General features: G+C 38.2%; 1 protein-coding gene across 1 annotated transcript in view; it reads right to left on the bottom strand.

Moving 5' to 3' along the window:
* The window catches only part of OSBPL11 (oxysterol binding protein like 11), an 82,884-nt gene that overhangs the window by 1,757 nt on the left and 56,265 nt on the right, over nt 1-24,862 (bottom strand). Inside the window, exons 9-12 of the mRNA XM_081085388.1 lie at nt 19,116-19,614; nt 14,163-14,349; nt 7,982-8,164; nt 5,102-5,255 (exon numbers count right to left, since the gene is read on the bottom strand). Coding sequence (XP_080941514.1) covers nt 5,102-5,255; nt 7,982-8,164; nt 14,163-14,349; nt 19,116-19,614 — 1,023 coding nt within the window. The remainder of the gene's footprint in view (nt 1-5,101; nt 5,256-7,981; nt 8,165-14,162; nt 14,350-19,115; nt 19,615-24,862) is intronic.

Here is a 24,862-nt window from a genome sequence, read left to right as displayed (position 1 = left end):
TTATGACATAAAGCAATGCCTGTGGCTTAGCTAGAATTGGGTGAGCATTCTGGTTTAGGGGGATCTAGTTTGTGCCCTACAAACACTTTCTTTTGCAGAAGTCATCTGTAGTAATTCTGCCAATTTTGCCAAAATGTTGCAGATTGAGGCTCACCCAGAGTGATAGATGAAAGGGCGAGGGCTATGCTCTCCATCTTACCCCGGATCCTCCATTTTTGGGCAGCAGCCTTAGCCACGTGCTCAGCAAGGAGCTTCTTCCCGGAAGCCCAAGCCTCTGCTAGCCACACCCAGGATTTCTTTAAACTAACCAATGACAATCAAGGGAAGTGTGCGCCATAGATATGACCACATCCTGTGTAACAAGACACCGACTTGCGCCTGGCCAATCGGCAGGGCCCACAGTCCTCTCTCCTCCTCTTACTCCATACCCCATAAGACCCCTCTTCCCACAGGGCTAGCTCTCTCTGCCGCTTGCCGCTGCGTCGGTGAGTGTGGTCGGGGAGCCGAAATAGCTCGAATAAAGACTCTTTGCTTTTGCATCGGACTTGGCTGGCTCCCTGGTAGTCTTTTGGGGATCCTGAAATCTGGGCATAACAATAGACAGCAGGCGGAGCATGAATAAATAGTCATGAACAGACTACCTGTTCTCTCCATCTCAACTGGCATCTCTAGTATCTAAGTATTGTTTCCTAGTTCTTTCCTGACTCAACTCCATTAGTTTTCCCTTGTTCCTGTGAATAGGATACCACAAGGAGATTAAGTCAGAGACTGAACTAAAGACCAAGTGAGGAAAAGAGAGCTGCAGCAAATGCATAATACTAGGGTGGGAGCTTGGCAGAATTGAGGTCCCAAAAGCTATGACTGGAGTTCAGTGTTTATGGGAGTAGGAGAAGTCAGCAGGATTTGAAACTCTGTCCTTAACCCCAACCTCCTTCAGTTTATTTATATTTTAAAAATATTTTTTATATATTTACTCTACCTTGTTCCAAAAATGATTTAAGGCCACCAATTATTTGGCTCGTAGTGACAAGGACTCTCTCCTTGACTAAGCCTTATCTTGGCCTGCTGAGCCCAGTTTTGGCAAAAGCACATCCTGATAAACCAGTTTATCAAGAATCACCTCATTCTTAATAGCTAATCAAACTTCTCTCATCCTTAATATCTAATCAAGTGCCTCTTTTCCCTCCCCCCCATCCATGATATCCAAACAAGTTCCTCTTAGTAATTTTCCATTCACTTCCTCACCCTGCCCATTGGCTATAAATTCCCACTTGTTCTATATTCAGAGTTGAGTTCAATCTCTCTATTCTATGGCAATAGTCTTGAGTAAAGTCTTCCTTGCCATTTTTAATGTATCAGAATAATTTTTCTTTAACAACAGCAGCCATTAAGTTGTTTATTACAGCAAATCACCTGGTTGTTAATTCTCAGCACCTATACTTGTCTTTGAAAAAAGATGTGGCTACCTAACTACATTACAGAAGGCTGGTTCAGAAATTAAGACATGCCATCTGAACATCCATCTCATTTTACAGATGAAGAAACTGAGGCTCTGAGAAGTGAAACGAGTTGCCCAACTTTACTAAGGAAGGAGCAGAGTACTTTTTAGTGCACCTTCCATATATTTATCCACATTTTACAATGAGGAAACTGCAGTTCTAAGCGTAAATAAACTATACAAGGTGAGAGCTGGGGCTCACACTTAGTCCATCTGACTCCAATATGGTCTATTGTACTATAAAAGCCGTCCTGCTTAAATTTATATACAACTTAAGAAATGTTAAACATTCACTTAAGAGGACACAAGTAATAGATCCTGCTGGACATGTATAATAAAAGGGAGTGGAAGACATCATACATTAAATCTCAGAAATAGGAAAAGAAGGTGGGTATAATTAAATGATTCTAGAACCACTTTAAGTTCCTCTATACCTTCTAAGGTTACTCTATCTTCCTCTTATACCAACTGACTCTATTCTTTACTCCTCCACCTAATTAAGATCAACTCCTCCCTGGTCTGTAAGCATGAAAGTACAAAACAAGTGGAAAAGCCTTTGCTTTCAGGCTTTATGAAACGTCTAAATGGAGTGCCTTTTTCCATTTAGGACCACAGGGGAGACAAAATCAACTTTCAATAACATATGATACTTCTTAGCAAAGGGCCATGCACAATGACAATAGCTCCAAATCTGCTATGAACTGTGTGGTACCAACCAACTTCAGCTAGCTGCCATCCTCATCAGAATCACTTGTACTCCACAGTGCTGTTCAGATGTGATGGCAACATGGACCAGCTGCACATAGGATGCAACCTGGCTGCTCCATGGACTTAGGGAATTAACATATGACACAAATCTAATGTTTCTGCTGAATGCTGTGCCATGGCATATCATTTAGGAAGCCCTGCTAATACCATAGTACCCAAAGGGGCCCAAACCTGAGTCAGCATCTCTAATCTACAGCAATTTTCAACCTTTTTCATCTCATGGCACACACAAATGAATTACTAAAATTCTGCAGCAGCAAAAATATATTTCTTTGCCGATCTGACAAAAAACAAAACAAAACAAAACAAAAAACAGTTGTAATTTTGATTGATTTACAATGATAATAATAGTAACTACCTACACTTTTTTGCTCCAAAGTGACTTTTTAAAAAATCAGGTGTCTATGTTTGTATATAAATAGGATTTCTGGTACTAAGAATTAACCAATCAGAGACAACCTTATTATGTGACATAACCAATAAGATGCAACTCTGTTATATGACCTATATATTTATGTTTCAAGACACCGTTTGTGTTGGCTATTGTCATTTTTTTAATTGACAATCTACAGGAAAAGAGGTCAGTGTTCCTGACTAAATAGGCAGGTACTGCATGTTTTAAAAATTCTTGCAGCACACCAATTGAAAATCACTGTCCATACTATCAGGTAGTAACTTATGATTGAAAGAAATTTACTCTTTTATTGGATATCTTGCCATCACTTTCTTTTTTAAAAAAAATATATTTTATTGATTTTTTACAGAGAGGTAGGGAGAGGGATAGAGTTAAAAACATCGATGAGAGAGAAACATGGATCAGCTGCCTCCTGCACACCCCCTACTGGGGATGTGCCCACAACCAAGGTACATGCCCTTGACCGGAATCGAACCTGGGACCCTTCAGTCTGCAGGCCAATGCTCTATCCACTGAGCCAAACTGGTTAGGGCTTGCCATCACTTTCTACATTTGTCTATCCAACACAGCAAAATGTAATAAAAGATTAAGTGGTAGGCTCTTAATTACATCTGTCAAATAAAGAATTGAGCCCTGGCCAATTTGGTACAGTGGTTACAGTGTTGGCCCATGTTCCCCAGTCCCTGTGGGGGTGTTTGCAGGAGGCAACCAATTGATTTGTCTCTCTCACATCAATGGTTTTCTCTCTTTCCCCCTCCTCCCTCCCTCCGACTCTCTGGAAATCAATGGAAAGGATATCCAGAGGATTAAAATTTTTTTAAAAAGAATTTTTGAGAAGAAACAAGTATACATGCAAGAAACAGGGTGTCTATCTTTTAAAATCCCATTGGTTGTATCTTTCTTTTTAGCCCCAGAGTTCATTCTTAATGATTTAAAGAAGTCCTGCCTTATAAATTTTTCTTTCTAGAACCTATTTCTGGTACATCTGCTTTCTTAATGAGCTTGAAATGAAAAAAAAAAACCACAAAAAACAACAACACAAAAAACCAAGGTTACCAGACTAGAATTTGAATAGTAATTAAAGGGCTTATTCTTATATATAAAAATGCAGAGATATAAAATACTTTCCCTTTTTATTTCTATTCATGAAATGGTATTTATATTAGATATCCAAAGACTAGAAAATGGAAGCAATGAAACTACTATAACAAACTATGAGATTTTAAGAGCAATAACTATGTAAAAATCACACTCAAATTACTTTTTCCAGATTCTATCCTGATGGACCAACACGAAAATTCAATGTGTGTCCTTAGACTTGGCTATAGACAAGAAAACTTTTCTTGATATCAGATCTGGTTCATTATTCACCTTTCTGAGTCCTACCAGAAAGTAATCAACAAAACAAAACAAAATCTTTAAATTTAGAAAAGACTTCAGAAATCATTTAGTCTAACTGTAAATAGTGCATTATACTCTTCTTTTGTATAGGTCTGGGGGTGGAGATCACATTACCATAAAATCTACTCTGCTATTACTGTATTTTTTTTTTTATTGTTATATAATGTCTTATGTTAAACTCAAAATGTGCTTCTTGGGCTTAGCTCAAGCCTGCTGTTAGAATTGATTAAAAAGTTCTATGTGAGACCAGCCAAGGTGGTTCAGTGGTTCAGCATCAACCTATGAACCAGGAGGTCACTGGTTTGATTCCTGGTCAGGGCACATGCCTAGGTTGTGGGCTTGATCCCCAGTAGGGGGCATACAGGAGGCAGCCGATCAATGATTCTCATCATTGATGTTTCTGACTCTTTCCCTCTCCCTTCCTCTATGAAATCAATAAAAATATATTTAAAAAAAAGTTCTATGTGATATATTTGAAGATGATAATGAATATATGTGAAGATGATAATAAATAGCCCTTATTTTCTATTTTTTAGGCTAAATACGCCACTTCATTATTTTTTCCTTAAATGCTGCAAAAATTCTAGTCACTTCACTATCCCTTGTGTAGCTAATTAAGTTTCTCATGTCTCCCTTAAAATGTGGTCTCTGGACCCTAGCCGGATTGGCGTAGTTGGTTGGGCACCGTCCATGCACAAAGGGGTTGCCAGTTCGATCCCAGGTAGGAGGTGTGCTGGAGTCAACTGTTTGATGTTTCTCTCTCTCAATATCTCTCTCCTCCCCCTCCTTTTGATCCCTTCCCCCCGCTCTCCTCTTTAGGATCAATTAAAAGAAATAATCTAAATCATTTGAACTGCTGGTTAATTATTTTAACAAATTGTGAGAAGCTCATAAATCAGCTCATGCTTAAGCTGGGCTATTTTCAGAAATGGAGGTGTGTAATGACAATCAAGAAAGCTTAGTAAGCTAAAGTGCCCACTAAGCAGACGAGTTTTGGTCGGAAGACAGGGAGAACATACCTCTTTAATAAAGTACTTGGTTTTCCAGGGTGTGCCCGTTTCAATACGATGCCTTTCTTCAGCCCTCTGGCGTTCTTCCAGGGTGCGTTTATGCTCTGTGGCCTTATCAATTTCAGATTCCCTCAGAGAGTCAGTCACATTTTTCCACAATCGCCTGAAATCAGAAAATCACACATTTCACATTCTTTTTTTAAAAAAAGATAATTTATTGATTTTTTTACAGAGAGGAAGGGAGAGAAATAGAGAGTTAGAAACATGGATGAGAGCCCTAACCGGTTTGGCTCAGTGGATAGAGCGTCGGCCTGCAGACTGAAAGGTCCCAGGTTTGATTCCAGTCAAGGGCATGTACCTTGGTTGCAGGCACATCCCTAGTAGGAGGTGTGCAGGAGGCAGCTGATCAATGTTTCTCTCTCATCGATGTTTCTAACTCTCTATCCCTCTCCCTTCCTCTTTGTAAAAAATCAATAAAAAAAGAAAAAAAAGAAACATGGATGAGAGAGAAACATCGATCAGTTGTCTCCTGCACACCCCCTACTGGGGCTGTGCCCGCAACTAAGTTATTGCCCTTGACCAGAATCGAACCTGGGACCCTTCAGTCCGCAGGCTGACACTCTATCCACTGAGCCAAACCGGTCAAGGCGTCACAAACATTCTTAAACAAAGATAGTAAATAGAACTGATACCCTCAAAATTAACAGCAATTTTAAAAAATTACATTTCCTAAATAAGATCTATAATTTCATGCCTATGAGTTATAAGAAATACTGATATCACATTGCTGATGTTAATGTCCTGTTATCAATTTTTTGCAGAATATCCATACTATTTTCCATGCTGCCTGAACTAATTTATATTCTTACCAATGGTGCAGTGTTCCCCCTCCCCCACCTTGGGTTCCACATACAACTGACATCATATAGTGTTTGTCTTTGTCTGGCTTATTTCACGTAGCATAATGCCCTCAAGGTCCATCCATGTTGTCACAAATGGCAGGATTTCCTTCATTTTTTTATGTCTGAATACTATTTCCTTATATATGCGCATGTACACACACACACAAACACACACACACACACCTTCTCTATTTATCCATCGATGAACACTTAGGTTTTTTCCATTTAAATTTTACTATTTGCAACAAATACTCAATTTTTTTCTTTGAAGTGCTATGTTTGCACTCTTTATTTGTAAGAAAATCTAATAGTGAAATTAGAACAACTACAGTTTGTCAATCATTCCTTTAAGAAAAATTGGTGTTTCATAAGGAGTAACTTGCTTGTAACTAAGACAACTACACAAATGCTTTCCCTCCAGATAACCAACCACTGTGCTTCAGGATTTAGCACAAGTGCTTTATGCCTACTCCCAATGTGTCATGTAAAATATTAAAAAGATTTATTTTATAAGAAACTGGCATTTTACAAATTGCAAGTACACAGTAGTGAAGACTACAATGACTACTTGGTGTCCAATTTGGTGCCATTGCCTTGATTTGTGTTAAGGCCCAGCAGTGCTATACCATTGCTTTGGCACCACCAAAGCAAGTGGCAGCAGAGTGAAATAGGTAAATAACATCTTAGCATTATTATGAAAAAAAAGAAAGAAAGAAATTGGAGATACTCTGAAAAGATCTCAAGGATACCAAGGGTCTGCAGACCAAACCTGGAGAATCTCTTCTTTAAGATAAATACCTAGAAAAAATTTTTACTTCAATCACTACTGTTTTATTTTTTGACCCAACCCCAGTCTTTGGTTAATGGGTATTTAATCCTTTTACTCATCTAAATTGTATGGTTCCATTTATGTGATTTAACTTAATATATTTAACTAGAGGCCAAATGCACAAAATTCGTGCAAGGGGCTCGGCCCTGGCAGCCCCAGCTTTGTCCAGAAGGTCGTTCGGCTGTCTGGTCTAATTAGCATGTTATGCTTTTATTATTATAGTGCTTTCCTGTATTTTCTTTATTCCATTTAAAATTGATACAGTAATACTTCCACATGATACAAAATGCAAGCAAGGGTGATCTCTTTCCTATCTCAGATCCCTGTACTCCTTTCCAGAAGTAACCACTGTCAACACATTTTGGAGGCTGTACCTTATTAACACATTTAGATCCATTTCACTTACTTTTAAAGGCCTATAACATATATTGCCAAAATACTCTACAGGAAGGCTGTTCTAATTTACCTTCTAACCTGCTGTATGAAAATGTCTACTTGCTCACTTTTCCCTCAAAAGGGAATTATTTTAAAAATTTGTCTTATTGTTTAATTCATATTTCTTTGAATTCTCATTACACTGAACATTTTTTTCATTTTCTTAATGGGCATTTTCCTCTCTATTTTTGTGAGCTACCTCTTACCTCTTTCTGTCCTTTGCCCATTTTTCTACTAGTGGGGAGGGTGGTATCTGTCTTTTTATTAATAACTAGAGGCCCGATGCACGAAATTTATGCAGGAGTAGGCCTCCCTTCCCCCGGCTGCTGGCACCGGCTTCCCTCTGGCACCCGGGACTCAGGCTTCCCTCGCAGCCCTGGCTTCGTCTGGAAGGACGTCCAGTCTAATTAGCATATTATGCTTTCATTGTTATAGATGTGTATGAGTTTCCATGGTAAGGATAGTAGTAATACTTTCTGTTAAATGTTAATATTTTGCCCAGTTTAGCAATGTTTGACTTTTACTAAAATGTGACTGTGTATATATAATGCCATAGCTGGTAAGGGGTTTAAGAGCATCCGATCAGACCAAACTCTTTGAATTTACAGATGAGGAAACTGATGCAAACTGGTGAAGTGACTTGTCCAAGACCGTAAGTAAAAAGGCTTAGATTAAGATCCAGAGTTTCTGACTCTTTGCTGGGTGGATGCACAGATGACGTACCTGGATTCAAATGGGTCCTGCTGCTCCAGAGGCCTTACTCTTTTCTTCGTCACTGCCAATTTAGTCAAGTCCACATTCTTTGTCTCTCCATTGCTGTAAGTGAACTCAAGAACACTATTCCATTCCCCTTGCACTTTGCACACCACAGTGTTGCTACTATTGTGCTTTACTTCACCGGTAACCCTAGAAGCACGCAGAAAAAAAGATTTGCTATAATAAATTGATATTGTGCTTTTTCTTCAGATTCTGAAACCCAAGAACATACTCTGGGAATTCTTTAAATTAATTAGTTATCCAGCTCACTTCAATGTCAGTGCCAAAGTCACTCTGTAAATCCATGTTAGCTTCATAGTAATTTTTTCAAATAACATCAACTTTAATCTTTAGATAGAACACTGGGACTCTTTGAGACTTAATTATCATAAATAATCACCAAGTGTGATCTTTAAAAATGCTTGCTACTAACAAAACTATTATAATATTAAAACTAAATAGGGATACGAAAAATATTAACATTTATTTTTTTTTATCACAGTTGGAAAATGTTATAATAAATAACCTATTTAACTTTTTAAAAACTAGTCCTATTTATGTAAAAGTTTAGAGTCTCTATTTTGAAGTGCTGGCTATATCAATTCTGTATAAAATCACATAAGCCTAATTTTAAATTAAATATAGAAACCAGAAAAATCAGTAAGAGGTAGAAAGACAGCCCTAGGCGGTGTGGCTCAGTGGACAGAGTGTCAGCCTGTGGACTGAAGGGCCCTGGGTTCGATTACGGTCAAGAGCATATGCCCAGGTTATGGGCTCAATCCCCAGTAGGGTGTGTGCAGCAGGCAGCCAATCAATGATTCTCTCTCATCATTGATGTTTCTAGCTCGTTTCCCCTCTCCCTTCCTCTCTGAAATCAATAAAAATTTATTTTTAAAAAAGAGGTAGAAAAACAGAAGTCATATTAAAATTTAAAAATTCTCTTGACAAACAAAATAGAAAAATTAAAAGAGCACTAGTATACAAAACCTATTATTAACACAGAACTCAGAACTCAAACACTAAAATTGTTGAAAGATGAATAAAGATTTAGTTATCTGGCTGGTTTATCAACAGACAGGATGCAGTACAAATGAAGGAATAGGAACAGGTCTAATTATTTTTAATGAAGTATTTTATGTTCACCAATGAACACAAATAACAACAGGGTCAGGTTAGACAGACATTCAGAACTCAGAGAACAGTGGTAGTTTAGGGTCTAATCAGTGTGACAGATTATGGTTTATCTGAATTCACAAGGGAATCCAAAAGGCCAAAGCCTGAAGGTGAAGCTCAAGAATCCTAACTAGCCTTTTTCAGTTACAAGCCAAGGGCCGAGGCATCAGAAGGACATGTTGGATTCAGGGAGTCCATAGTTCTTTATCAAGAGAAGTCAATGGTCTATAAACTCAGAGCTCAAGGCAGGGGTATAGGAGACAATAAGCAAACGATCAGTGAACCAGATTTTAAAGATCAAGGTTTACACAGGTTTGGAATCCAAGAGGAAACCAAACATTCAAAATCAAAGTAGGCATAACTATAGCTCAGAGGACACAAAGAACACTATGACTATAAGTCATCTGATTACAGCAGGGGTGGGAACTCTGGGTTATACTTCAAAGCATCTGAACATAAGTAATTACATTGCTAGGGGTTTTGCCTGACTGAATGTTTCTTATGATATCCATATTTCCTCTTTGATCCCACTTGCCAACATTGTTCCCGCCCTTGGAAATTTATCTCTAACCAAACAGAGTATGAGGCGATGACATTGAATACTTTATCTCTTCCCTTCTCCGCCCACACATACCCAGAACTATATTCTGAGAACCGAAGAACAATAATCCATCATATATATATATTTTATGGGTTCAAGATTGGTTTTATTCTAGAGCCTGTGATGGCTGGTTAGCAGTGCTAGCCACGCCGTACCTGAAGGCCACCCACCTCCTTCCAGGCACTCAACCAACAGAATCCCCACGAACAAGATCAGAGACCAAGTGGATGTCTCCCCTCCTGCTCCCCATAATCCCCCCCACACCACCACTACCACAAATTATGCGGTCGCGTTTCCCACATTTGGGGAAGTCGCAGGGGTCAGCACATCCGGAGTGCAAGGGATAAGCCTCGCCCTGGGAAAACCACCTTCGTGATCATGGTATCTCCCTTGCCAGGTAAGTATTCCCCATACTTTTCTAACAAGATTGTTTTATAGTCAAATATCCTCACTTGATCTCTCTTTTACTGCCACAGCACAATTTCTCAAGTTATCTTATCTCCCTCACAAGCCTTTCCACTTGACAAATAACAAGCCCTAGGTCCCTGTTCATGCATGCTGGGTTACATGGGATCCTTGCTGCTTAGTACAGCTCCACAGCAAGGGCAGCATGAAGAGAACTGGAGAAGGGAAGAAGAATCACACATATTGCCCGGCCAGCGTGGTTCAGTGTCAATCTATGAACCAGGAGGTCATGGTTCGATTCCTGGTCAGGGCACATGTCTGGGTTGTGGGGTCAATCCCCAGTGTGGGGTATGTAGGAAGCAGCCGATCAATGATTCTATCATCGATGTTTCTATCTCTCTTTGTCTCTCCCTTCCTCTCTGAAATCAATAAAAATATATATATAAAAAGTACTATCTCTGTAATCAACTGGAAGAGCCTTTAGCTGGAGCTCTGTCCTTCCTCAGTGCACACAAGACAAGACAACTCATATTGGGGAAAAATCCTATACACACAATAAATGCGGAAAAGTCTTTCACAGGAGAAAATCTCTTGTTGAGTACCAGAGAATTCACACAGCAGACATAAGATTAAATGAAATAAGTATGGGAAACCCTTTACTCACTGAGCCACACTTACATAATCTGAGAATTCACACTGGAGAACACTTTGAATATAATGAAAGAAGGAAAGTCTTCAATAACTATTCATTAAAGATCTTAATTAAGATCTCTTCCTGGCCCTAGCTGGTTTTGCTCAGTGGGTAGAGTGTTGGCCTGCAGACCGAAGGGTCCCGGGTTTGATTCCGGTCAAGGGCATGTACCTTGGTTGGAGGCTCCTTCCCAGCCCGGGCCCTGGTTGGGGTGAGTGAAGGAGGCAACCAATTGATGTGTTTCTCTCATATAGATGTTTCTCTCTGTCTTCCACTCTCTCCAAAAGATCAATGGAAAAATATCCTCAGGTGAAGATTAACAAAAAAACAAAACAAAAAAAGGGAAAACAGATAAAAAAAATAAAAAGATCTCTCCCTGGAGAGATTTCTAGTCACAGAACCAATGTAGAAAAGCTTGTAAATGGAACTCTCAGTTTATTTAACATGAAGAAAGCTTAAACAGCTATTTTCAAACCTCTGAATGGTTATCCTAAAGGAGATAAAGCTCCAAAAAAATCTAATCCAAGGTTTCATATCTAAGTAGTAACCAGTGATAGGTCAAAGGATCATCGAGAAAGCTATAATTTGATACAGTAGACTGACTCTATCCCAAGGAAGAAACTCACACTTAACCATATTTCCCAAGAAAAATACACAAATCACATACTACATACACAGCACTGTATAGATGCAATGAAAGCACTGTACAGATCCCAAACAGTACCAGTCTATCAAAAGCTTACAGCCATATTGTGGAAAATAATACAAAACAATCAAGAGAATAAGTCTGTATATAAATATCATTTTAAAAAATGTTTTTATAGGTAAGTCCTGTGGGATTTCAATCTCAATCTCTCGTCTCTCCTTCTCTCTCCCTGATTTAATTCCCGGTCAAGGGCACATACCTCGGTTAGGGCAAGTGTGGTAGCGAACCAATCAATATGTCTCTCTCACATTGATGTGGTTTTTATTTTCTCTCTCTCCCTCCCCCCTTCCATTTTCTCTAAAAAAAAGAAAGAAAGAAAAAAATCAATGGAAAATATGCCCTCGGGTGAGAATTAACAAAACAAAAAAAAGTGCTGGGTTTGGAAAATTTATCCCTGTATTTGTTTTCCCCTAAGCATTTTATTCAGTTCTATACTTTGGAAAATGGTTTCACCAGTGCTAAGCATGTTACAGAGATGTAGATTTCAGCTCTAACTTCATATAAGTAAAGGGAGTCTGAAATGCCATGGGCTGCCAATGACTTCTGTTCTGATAATGTTCCAACACATACTGAACAATCAGTTGTTAGGCATGTCGCAAAGGGATTTATGTGCCTAGTAAATGTCAGTCCAGTGACTTCCAAAGTCCCTTCTAATTTTAAGGTTTGAATCCTGTGGTTACTATAGAGCCTAATTAGAAGTACATATAACAAAGTGTGAACCACCTTCTGTAAGGGTTCTGACAATGCCTAGTGGTTCTGTTTGGGTTATCTGTATTTTTTTTTTTTTAATCTCTGCTTCAGTGTTTTGGAATCCATAAATTAAAGGCTTATTCAATGCCTGGGAGCTAATTAGTCTTTCTTTCCACTTCTAAGATTGTTGAATACTACTCATCCAATGAAAAAGAAGTAAAATAGCTATATGGACCTAAAAGTCTCATACAGGATTGAAGGGAGAGTATTTTGGTATACCCACTTAAGAAAAACTGGCAGTGCCCGGCTGGTGTGGCTCAGTGGTTGAGTACAGACTCACAAACGAGGAGGAGATGGTTGGATTCCCTATAGGCTACATACCCGGGTTGCTGGCTCAATCCCCAGGAGGGGGCATGCAGGAGGCAGCCGACCAATGATTCTCTCTCATCATTGATGTTTCTATCTCATTCTCCCCCTCCCTCTCTCTGAAATCAATAAAAAAAGAAACTGGCAATATCTAATGAAGTTCAACTTCATATCCTACAACCAGCAATTTCACTCCTACATATCTACCTCAGAAATTCATATATATGTTCACCAAACACTGACCTAGCAGCACTATAAATTGTGGCAGTCATACAATAGAAAAAAGGCAGTAAGGAGAATAAACTACGACTTTACATGGATGAATCTCAAAAACATAATTTGAGCAAAATGAGTCAGGTATGAAAAAGCACAGAGTATATGATTTAATTTATATAGACTTCAAAAACAGGCAAAACTCATCTACAGTGTTAGATAGTGGGAAGAATGTAAGTGGTTAACTTAAGAGTGTGTGAAAAAGAAAAAAAAAAAAGTGTGTGTGTGTGTATGTGCATATCTGTATAACTGTAACAGGGCAGGAGGAAGGACTCTGGAATGCCAGTAATGTTCCATGTCTAAATCAAAGTGCTCAAATACTCACAAAATCAAATTAACTTGTATACTTTTGTATATGTGTTATTCTTCAATAAAAACTTTGTTGAAAAAGAAAACTATCCTTTCTTCAGGAATATCTCATAATAGACATCAAAAGCTTAAGGAAAGCCCTAGCCGGTTTGGCTCAGTGGATAGAGCATCGGCCGGTGGACTGAAGGGTCCGGGGTTCGATTCTGGTCAAGGCCATATGCCCGGGTTGTGGGCTTGACCCCTAGTGGGGTGCATGCAGGGGACAGCCGAACAATAATTCTCTCTCATTACTGATGTGTCTATCTTTCACTTCCTCTCTGAAATCAATAAAAATATTTTAGAAAAAAAAAAAAAAAGCTTAAGGAAAGAGCCAGTCTCCTTTTGAGGATCCTATTAGAAGGCTTGTCCTCATATAGTTTGGGCGATCTGGACTAGTGCTAAAGAGACCAACAAGCCATGAAAAAAATATACATAATTGGCCAATTCCTGGATGGAATTAAAGATACAATTCAATACTGGTGCTTAAAGACACTGGCTTCCTTCATTGTATTTCTTGAACCATTTCTAATGGCTAGATGCAGTTTTACACTAACCTGTAGCAATAGCTGCCTCCACGGAGATCTGGATCCAAGTTTAAATCCCTTTTAAAGGCAGAAATTGAGCCAGAAGTTGCATATTCATGTTATGAATTCTATTCTACATCTTGTTAGCTATTTAACCAGGAAAATTTTACAAGAGTAGATAGATCTGTCACTATTTGTTAAACCAGGTCATGATTTCCAGAATGCCTTGAAAGATGAAATATATTAAAAAATAAATATGAATAAAAATCCAACCCCAATTCACATAAAACAAAGCAGAAAAACAGTAAGGAGTTATAATAAAAGGATCAAACTGATAGAATAAGAGCCAAATATCATTACAATGTTCTTACCGGTGCAGTTTGCCACCATAAAATGGCTTAGTATGAAAAGTGATGCTGGCTGAATAACCAGTTTTTGCACAGTTGACACTGACTTTGCCACCCAGTTCCACCCAAGGAACAGTTAAAATTGACCGGGCATATGCACAAGGTAGAGAAAATGTATACTCTTCTCCATGCTCCAATAGACTAAGGATACCTGAATGTAAAAACATGAAGGTTGTTAATATAGTAAAAATACAGCTATGAAAAATCCATATTATGTTTTCTCCTGTTTAGTAAATAAACATAATTTTGCTTAATTTTCATTTAGCTTTGGATGAAACTGGCTTCATTTACAATTGTATTTGACACCAATTCCTGCTAATAGTGAATTAAGGTTACTTCTACTATGACCTGTTTCTGTGGGGCCATAAAACCAGAAAATGTTCAGTGGAAATAGTACAAGAGTTCCCTCTAACGATCCTAAAAATAAAAACCCCTGCCCTAACCGGTTTGGCTCAGTGGATAGAGCGTCAGCCTGCGGACTGAAAGGTCCCGAGTTCGATTCCAGTCAAGGGCATGTACCTTAGTTGAGGGCACATCCCCAGGGGGGGGTGTACAGGAGGCAGCTGATCGATGTTTCTGACTCTCTATCCCTCTCCCTTCCTCTCTGTAAAAAATCAATAAAATATATATTTTTTTAAAAAAATAAAAACCCCTAAGTCAGAGTTTAAGGCCATGCTATACTGCATTATACTAAGATCTGATCATTACTAATTACATAAAGTACTTAGTACTAACAACTTTTTCAGCAGTTTGGAAATAACTTTGTTTAATGTTATGGAGTCGTAGACCTTAATCTTAGATGGTATGATGAAAAGTGTTCTTCATTCTATTTTATGTATATTAAGAAAAAAATAAAATTTTATGACAAAACTATGGTCACCAAAATTCTGTTTGCCAAATTCTGAGTATTTATGGTAAAGTTACAAGAGACAGAAGTGGTAGTTCCAAAAAATTACTCTAAATGGGCTTTTTACATATTAACTGATGCCATATTGAAGATAGTTTTAAAAAAACATGTAAAAAGGGAATTAAATTAATGACTAATCAATCTACCTATATATATAAAAGGCTAAGGGACCGTCTGACCAGTAGCTATGATGTGCAATGACCACCAGGGGGCAGACACTCAAAGCAGGAGCTGCTGAGCTGTGGTGACTTGGCAGCAGTCGTTTTTTGGGTGACACACCCAGCACCAGAGAGGAAGGACCCTGATTCTGGAGTGCGTCATCTGAGAACTGCCCTCTTGCAATCTGGGACCCCTTGGGGGATGATGGAGAGCTGGTTTCGGCTGATCCCGGCAAGCCAGGCCGAGGGACCCCACCTGCCAGAGGGACCCCGCTCACTCCGCAGATGCCCTTTGAGCCCCAGCACAGCCTCAGGTGCGGCGGGCCGGGGAGGGACTGAGGGAGGTTGGCTCCAGGGCGTGTCCGGCCCGTCACGCCCAGTTCCACCCCACCAGCCACTTTCTAATTAATCTCTTTTCGATGTGCACGGATCCGTGCACCAGGGCACTAGTACTAAATAATTAAGAGACTCTAAGAAGACTTGAGCTCTATTACCAACTTTAGCTTATTACCTAGTTACCATCAAAATAATTACTGAACTGGATATGTACCACTGGTCCGAACTGTTCCAGTATCTCTCTCTTAATGAGTGCTCATTAAGTACTCTGTTCTTAATATTCACAAATTAGGGCAAGAGTTACAAACTATTTTAATACAGTTAATTTTTAGGATAAGCAAATAGACAAACTGAGAGTCTACTTTACATGCAGTAACACCAACTTTTTTTTTTTATTGCCCTTAGTAGTTTTTAAAAAAAAGATATTTTTACTGATTTCAGAGAGGAAGGGAGAGGGAGAGAGAAACATCCATGATAAGAGAGAACCATGGTTCGGCTGCTTCCTGCATGACCCGTACTGGTGATCTGGGGATCGAGTCTGCAACCTGGGCATGTGCCCTGACCGTGAATCGAACCTGTGACCTCCTGGTTCATAGGTCGATGCTCAACCACTGAGTCACGCTGGCCGGGTACCCTTAGTAGTTTTCATAAAGGGCAACAATAAATCAAGAATTATTGCCCTAACCGGTTTTGCTCAGTGGATAGAGCGTCAGCCTGTGCACTGAAGGGTCCCAGGTTCGATTCCAGTCAAGGGCATGTACCTTGGTTGTGGGTGCATCCCCGGTAGGGGGTGTGCAGGAGGCAGCTGATCAATGTTTCTCTCTCATTGATGCTTCTAACTATCCCTCTCCCTTCATCTCTGTAAAAAATCAATAAAATATATTAAAAAAAAATTATCGAGCCATTTCATAGGGGATATGGTTCTGGCTATATTTATATATAATGGGAGATGTCAGAAGACATAATTTACTTGGGTATACTTCGTGTTTAATAATAAATTGATTAATTCAAAGTTGGAAAAGATATATTTTTATTACTTTTCTAAAAATATATGATCTTATAAACTGGATTTATAATCTTTTTGATTTCTAAGAATACATTTTACCTAAGTAGCATACACTGTGGAATTTAAGATCTGAAGAAATAAATACCCAGTTTCAAATGTATGTGATAATATACTAGTAGAAACAACTGAGATCCAAAGAATTCTAAAATCTCATTTATCTAATAAACAGAGCTTTCCTCAACTATTAAATAAAAACATGACTTCTGCCTGGCTGGTGGGGCTCAGAGATTGAACCAGGTCACGGTTCGATTCCCAGTCACTGCACTTGCGGGGTTGGGTTACAGGCTCGATCTCTAATGGGGAGGCAGCCGATCAACGATTCTCTCTCATCATTGATGTTTCTATCTCTCCCTATCCCATTCTCTCTGAAATCAATAAAAATATATTTAAAAAAATAATAAAATATAAAACATAGCTGCTGTAGGAGCAAAATGAATTGTCATAAGTCCCATTCTATGATTTAATTTACTTTCTTTTGAGGGTAACCAATAACAATTTAATTTCTAAAAGGCGATTCATGAATACTTAATTAGGACTTAAATAATAAAAAATTATCTATTATATACCTCCTCCACAATTAATTCATGGTTAAGTTATTAATGCTTTTCCTCATATCTTGAGGTATTTCCTTTCTTGGAGTGGGAGAGGCTACCATTACCAGTTTCCTTCTGTTATATGAGCTGATAAGATAACTGTCCTCAGGAAGAATGTGCCAAAGAATGAGGATCTATGCCTCCTTCTGGCTATGCCTTCCTTAACCTGAATTACCCAGACACATCCCATCATTTAGACTTCAGTTTTTTAATCTATAAAATAAAATGTATTTATGAAGAGCTCAGGGCTAATGTTAAAAGCTGTAGGTGGCAAACTTTATTTTTTTTATTTATTTTTTTTAAAATATATTTTATTGATTTTTTACAGAGAGGAAGGGAGAGAGATAGAGAGTTAGAAACATCGATGAGAGAGAAACATCGATCAGCTGCCTCCTGCACATCTCCCACTGGGGATGTGCCCGCAACCCAGGTACATGCCCCTGACCGGAATCGAACCTGGGATCTTTCAGTCCGCAGGCCGACGCTCTATCCGCTGAGCCAAACCGGTTTCGGCAAACTTTATTTTTAAACTAAGAAAATATTTTCTAATGTTATAAAACTCTTGCTTAGTTTGAAACATTATCTGAAAAATGGTTAGATTCACAACAGATGTTAAAAATACTATAGGAAAAATTGAAATGGGGATAAAGTATTTTCTTTGCAGCTACAATAACACAATCTCAAAATGTTAGAGTCACAGATTTAATTATGTCCTACACTGTTAAGTTTACATTCAGAACAAATTATTCTATGAACAATGGTGTTCCCTTAACATTAAAATGGTAGTTTTTTTTCTGCCTTTATACAGGGTAGGACAAAAGTAGGTTTTACAATTTTGAGTATGCAAAAGTTTACTCTTGTATTATTATTTATCATTGTATTATTTTCCATACAAACAACTGTAAACTTACTTTTGTCCCACCCTGTATTCTGCAATGATTTCTGTGGAGGTTTTTTTGTTTTGTTTTGTTTTGTTTTTTTGTATTCTTGGCCAAAAAACACTGTATTTCCTAAATTATTTTTTTATAATCTTTAGCTGAAGTAGAATTAAAGTTTGGCGATGTATTTTAAAATAGTCTGTGAATATCTCCTTACAAATGTGAATATATTTAAACGAAATAGAAAAGATGAAGATTTACCTACAAGTTATTTCTTGAGTGCTTTTTATAATAATGAAAACATATTTTAAAGGACTATCAGTGACATGGGAAAATTAGTATTTAGTGTAAAAAATAGTGGGACAGAAAACTATATGGAGAGAATTACTCCTAAGTTTATAAAACTAAAATAAAAGTATGAACATACACAGAAAAATACAAAATGTTAGCTAAATTTATTCATTTCTGAATGGAAAGATTAGAGATGCTTTTATTTTCTCCTTAATACTCTTCTAAATTTTCCGAATTTTCTACAATAAAAATATTTTACAGCCCTAACCAGTTTGGCTCAGTGGATAGAGCGTCAGCCTGCGGACTCAAGGGTCCCAGGTTCGATTCCGGTCAAGGGCATGTACCTTGGTTGCAGGCACATCCCCAGTAGGGAGTGTGCTGGAAGCAGCTGATCGATGTTTCTAACTCTCTATCCCTCTCCCTTCCTCTCTGTAAAAAAATCAATAAAGAAAATAAAAAAATATATATATTTTACATTTAAAATCAGGAAAAACTGATGTAAAAGAAGAAGTTATATTTTTCCATAAATACGCCCCATCGCCCCACTAGCATTCTGGAACATACTAGGAAACGGAAAAAAAAAGTAGTACACATAACATTTCAAATTTATAATTAATATTCATCTAGATTCCCAAAATTTAATATTATAGTTTGATATTAAAAATTGGAGAACAATTTTTCTACTTACCTTCTCCAACCATCGTCACGCCTATTGACATGCCTAAGAATTTGCTCTTAGTCCAGACATGCGCATTTACGCACATCTTCCTCTCTGCACATTCTGCATAAAATCCTGATACTGGAGGATGATGGGAAACCTGTTCAGCAACAAATCTGACCGTATAGCAGTCTGGTCCGACCTGGCTTAAAGCCTCGTCTGATAGAGGAGCATGATTTGTGACTGCCTGGGTGGAAGAGTTGCTAGTAACACTGGATGCTACCTCGCTTTTTGGCATCTTCCAGGAACAGTGAAAGGTTTCTCCAATGATAGGATTGTACGGTTTCTTAGCAATGGCTCCCTTACGGCCTTCATGAAATGAGGTAAGGTAGTACTCAACAAAACGAATCATCCTGTCCTCAGGTGTGGCTCCATTACTGATGGCTATAAATAGATCTGGATGAGACATAAAGTCTGCATACATTTCCAGCAAGGAACGCTTCTCTAGGATAAATGTAGGAAGCACCACCTAAAACAATAAAAACAACAAAATAGAGAAATGTTAATCCAATGTAGATAACTATTCTTATCTCTCAAAAAACATTTCAGCCTAAATGGGTATTAAACACAAAGCCACAAAGCTCATTAAAAAATAACTATTCGTTTTACCAATTATACATAAATAAATTTTTTTTAAAGATTTTTAAAAAGCATGCTTAGCCCTAGCCGGTTTGGCTCCGTGGATAGAGTGTGGGCCTGTGGACTGAAGGGTCCCGGGTTTGATTCCGGTCAGGGGGACATGCCTGGGTTGTGGGCTCAATCCCCAGGAGGGGGTGTGCAGGAGGCAGCCGATCAATGATTCTCTTTCATCACTGATGTTCCTCTCTCTCTTTCTTTCCCTTTCTCTCTGAAATCAATAAAAATATATTTTAAAAAATAAAAATGAAAAGCATGCTTAAAAGGAAACAAAAACCTTCCCAAGTGGAGAAAAAAGAAGAAAAAAAAGAGAGAACCGGGGAGTCCAACAGCCATGTAATAAGAGTTTCAGAGAGAGAGAGCAGCAAAAAAATGGAGAGAAAATTACCAATGAAATAAGATTTCAGAGGACTGAAAAATCTGAGTTTTCATACTGAAAAGGTTCACCAAGTGCCCAAAGACAATAGATAAAAAGAATCCTATCCCAAGGCATGTTACTGCTGTCGGGATGGGCTGAAGACACTCACTTCACCCACAGACACGCTGTGGCTTCCATCTACTGCTGAGAGTTGGAGTAAGTCATGGCTGGCTTAGAAGCAGAAAATACTGGGCAGCTTACTCTCACTGCCTACATTCCTTATACACTAAGCTTGTGCTGGCTGTTCACTTTTCTCTAAGAGAAATAACTCTGTTAAGGGACACATATATAAGTGGTAAAACTATAAAGGAAAGTATGAGGATGATTAACACAAAAGTCAAGCAAGTAGTTGCATCTAGGAAAAAGCAGGGGACTAAAACCAGGAGGAGCATTCAGAGAGCTTCCAAATTCTGACAATCCTATATATATAAAAGCCTAGGTGACCAGTCGCTATGACGTACACTGACCACCAGGGGACAGACACTCAAAGCACAGGATTGGGCTTCCTCCTGTCTGGATCAGGCCTGTGGGGATCAGGCTCCCTTCCTGTCTGGATCGGGCCTGCGGGGATCGGGCCAAAACCGACTATCTGACATCCCCTGAGGGGTCCCAGATTGTGAGAGGGCACAGGCTAGGGCCCAGCGGTCGGCAAACTCATTAGTCAACAGAGCCAAATATCAACAGTACAACGATTGAAATTTCTTTTGAGAGCCAAATTTTTTAAACTTAAACTATATAGGTAGGTATATTGTTATTAACTTAATTAGGGTACTCCTAAGGCTTAGGAAGAGCCACACTAAAGGGGCCAAAGAGCCGCATGTGGTTCGCGGGCCACAGTTTGCCGACCACTGGTAGGCCAAGGGATCCCACCGGGCCTCTAGTGTTCTATAACTTAACCTGAGTTGTGGGTACATGGGTAATCGTTTCACCATTGCACTTTGAAATATTTATATGCATTCTATTTAGTCTTCTGTGTGTATAACACATTTCACCAAAACATCTAAAAAAGTAAATGCAACAAAACTAGATATAAACTATAATTATATGAAAGATTGCAAGGGAATCTCAGAAAGTGAGAGTAAGGTCGTTAAGGTGGTAAAATTATAGGAGATTTTTCCCCTTTTATTTTCTAAAACCTTCTGTGAAATATTTAATTATACTAAATTCATAATATTATTTAAAAAGGAATAAATGAACAGTGGGGAAAATGTATGTTATTTATTTGCAACATGAAGGCTACAAACATGGTTACCTTCTTTTTCTTGCTGTAGTCCCAGCACCTAGTACAGTGTCTGGACTATAAGAGGGGTTCGGTAAATATTTGTTGTGTCAGTGTTATTGTAGATAAGAGGTGGATGTGACTGCAGTTTAGTCACCAGGTTCTTTGATGTTGTTCGAAAAGCACCATTTAAAAAAAAGTTATGTGAATGTTTATACTCCGTGATTGGTAAATATTAGTGACTTTATATACACACCTTTTGCAAATTTATTTATTTTTACTGACTTTAGAGAGAGGAATGGGGAGAGAGAGAACATTGATATTAGAGAGAAACATTGATCGCTTGGCTCCTGTATGTGCCCTGACCAGATATCGAATCTGCAACCTTTTGGTGTATGGACGACACTCCAACCAATTGAACAACACCAGCCAGGGCTATATATACATCTTTTTCTATTTTTTAAATACATTTTTATTGATTTCAGAGAGGAAGGGAGAGGGAGAAAGAGATAGAAACATCAATGATGAGAATCACTGATTGGCTGCCTCCTGCATGCTACACCCCACACTGGGGATGGAGCCTGCAACCCAGGCATGTGCCCTTGACCGAAATTGAACCTGGGACCCTTCAGTCCGCAGGCTGATATTCTATCCACTGAGCCAAATCAGCCAGGGATATGCATCTTTTAAATTAACAAGGCACAAATGTGGGGAAAGTATATTATATACCAGTGATGGCGAACCTTTTGAGCTCGGCGTGTTAGCATTTTGAAAAACCCTAACTTAACTCTTGTGCCGTGTCACATATAGAAATTTTTTGATATTTGCAACCATAGTAAAACAAAGATTTATATTTTTGATATTTATTTTATATATTTAAATGCCATTTAACAAAGAAAAATCAACCAAAAAATGAGTGTCCTAGGTTCGCCATCACTGTTATATACAGTTATTCATGCCAAGAGAGCGCTTAACCATCTGCATTACTATCATAGCACATTCTTTTCAAGTGTCTTATGCCTCATAAACCACAACACTGTACTTATGCCTTATGTGCCCACGTCTACTAAAGGACAGCAAATCCTTCATATGATTACTCGTTCTAACTAATTTTAGAACTAACAGTCTTTTCTGAACCATTAATACGAAAATATTTCTAGAATAAAAATGATACCCAGTTGAAATGTTAGATGAAGATGAAAGGTTAATGGGTTTCTTTATTAATTCCAAAAATGTCTGCTTCTTAGCAGGCTATTAATTCCATTCTTTTTATTTTTTTTTAAGCTTTAATTAGCTTTATTAAGTGATTCATGAATTGGGCAGTATTCCATCTATCAACTAGAAGTGTACTCCCCAATCCACTTACTTTTAAACTCTCCTATAATGACTGTAAGTTTAAGAAAATAAAAAAAGAAAAATAAAAAAAGAAAATGAATACGTGTGTTTTTTCAAAATTTGAAATATTTCTAATTAATATAAAAGGCAATGTTTTCTATTTAAATTGTATCTTCAGATGAATAATTTGCTGACTCAAAACAACCTTTTAACCTACTTTCACTGGCATAAAAAACCTCAATTTGAAATACACTTCATAAATCAATTTTGAAATGCCATTCTAATGCAAAGTAATATCAGAAGTAATTCAAAGTACATAATCCACAGTAGTAAATATTTGACATATATAGGTTTTAAACCTGACTTTGTGTGTGTGTGTGTGTGTGTGTGTGTACATATATATATATATATATATATATATATATATATATATTTATTTATTTATTTTTTAAATCCTCACTCGAGGATATTTTTCCATTGATTTTTAGAAAGAGTGGAAGAGAGAGGGTAAGACAGAGAGAACATTGATGTGAGAGAAACATATTGATTGGTTGCCTCCTGCAAGAGCCCCAACCAGGGTTGGGGCCCGGGAGGAGCCTGCAACCAAGATACGTGTCCTTGACCAGAATGGAACCCATGACCCTTTGGTCTGCAGGCTGACGCTTTATCCACTGATCCAAACCAGCTAGGGCTAAGTTTGATTATCTTTTTAAGTTGAGATATTTTAGGCCCTATAGCTCAAGGGTTAGAGCACTGGTCTTGTAAATTGACATATTTTAACTGTTAAATACAAATTAAGGCATACTAATTAAATAATCTAGGAATGGAGAAGACTGGCTTAAAATTAAAAACCATAGATTAGTGCTAATCAAACTTTAATGTATATATGAGTCACCTTGGAGTCTTATTAAAATGCAGTACCTGGTCCTCTGAGTCTGGGACTGGGGGCTAAGATTCTGTATTTCTAACAAGTTCTCAGGTAATGGTGATTCTACTAGTCTTCAGACCACATTCCTCGGCCCCCACACCAGTTTCATTGATGTATAATTGACAAAACTGTAAGATATTTTAAGTATACATTGTGGTAATTTGATATACACATATATTGTGAAAGGATTCCCACTATCCAGTTAATTCAGACATAGTCAGCAACCTATATATGGCCTTTGGGTCAAATCTGGCATCCTGTTTTTATATCTAAAGTTTGGTTGAAACATAGCCATGCCCAATTCAACATATTACCTATGGCTACTAAGGCAGAGTTAAGTAGTTCCAACAGAGACCTATGCCCATGTAGCCAAAAAAATAATTACTTTCTGGTCCTTTACAGAAAATGTTTGTTATAGATAATACCCAAAATGTGCTATCCAAAATGGGAAGTAAGAGTAAAGTAGAAGCATCAATGCCTTTCATGGTTTTGTGGGATTATACATGGTTGTGGGATTATACATCCTTTTCTTTTTCTTTTTTGTTAATCCTCACACGACGGTATTTTTCCATTCATTCTCAGAAAGAGTGGAAGGGTGAGGGAAAGACACAGAGAGAGAGAAACATAAATTGGTTGCCTCCTGCACACTGGGACCAGGGATGGGGGATTGAGCCTGCAACAGAGGCATGTGCCCTTGATCAGAATTGAATCCAGGACCCTTTAGTGTGTGGGCTGACGCTCTAACCACTGAGCCAAGCTGGTTAGGAACATCCTTTTCTTTCTTTTTTTAAAAAAAATATATTTTATTGATTTTTTACAGAGAGGAAGGGAGAAGGATAGAGAGTTAGAAGCATCGATGAGAGAGGAACATCGATCAGCTGCCTCCTGCACACCCCACACCGGGGATGTGCCGGCAACCAAGGTACATGCCCTTGACCGGAATCGAACCTGGGACCCTTCAGTCCACAGGCCGATGCTCTATCCACTGAGCCAAACAGGTCAGGGCAGGAACATCCTTTTCTTTAGATATTAGTTCTGTCTACCAATGGACCTCTTTAATTTTGTACAGAAGCAAGAATGTAAGCCCTCATTTGCTATGCAACTTCTTGCTGGCAATATTTTTTAAAATAAGAAATCACTTTAATAAAAATAAGAAATGCTGATCAAGAGACTAAGAAACA

The sequence above is a fragment of the Myotis nattereri genome (assembly GCF_964212035.1).
Source record: "Myotis nattereri genome assembly, chromosome: 3".
In the NCBI taxonomy this organism is placed as follows: domain Eukaryota; kingdom Metazoa; phylum Chordata; class Mammalia; order Chiroptera; family Vespertilionidae; genus Myotis; species Myotis nattereri.
The sequence above is the reverse complement of the archived record's forward strand: the minus strand, read 5'-3'. Positions and strand labels throughout refer to the sequence as shown.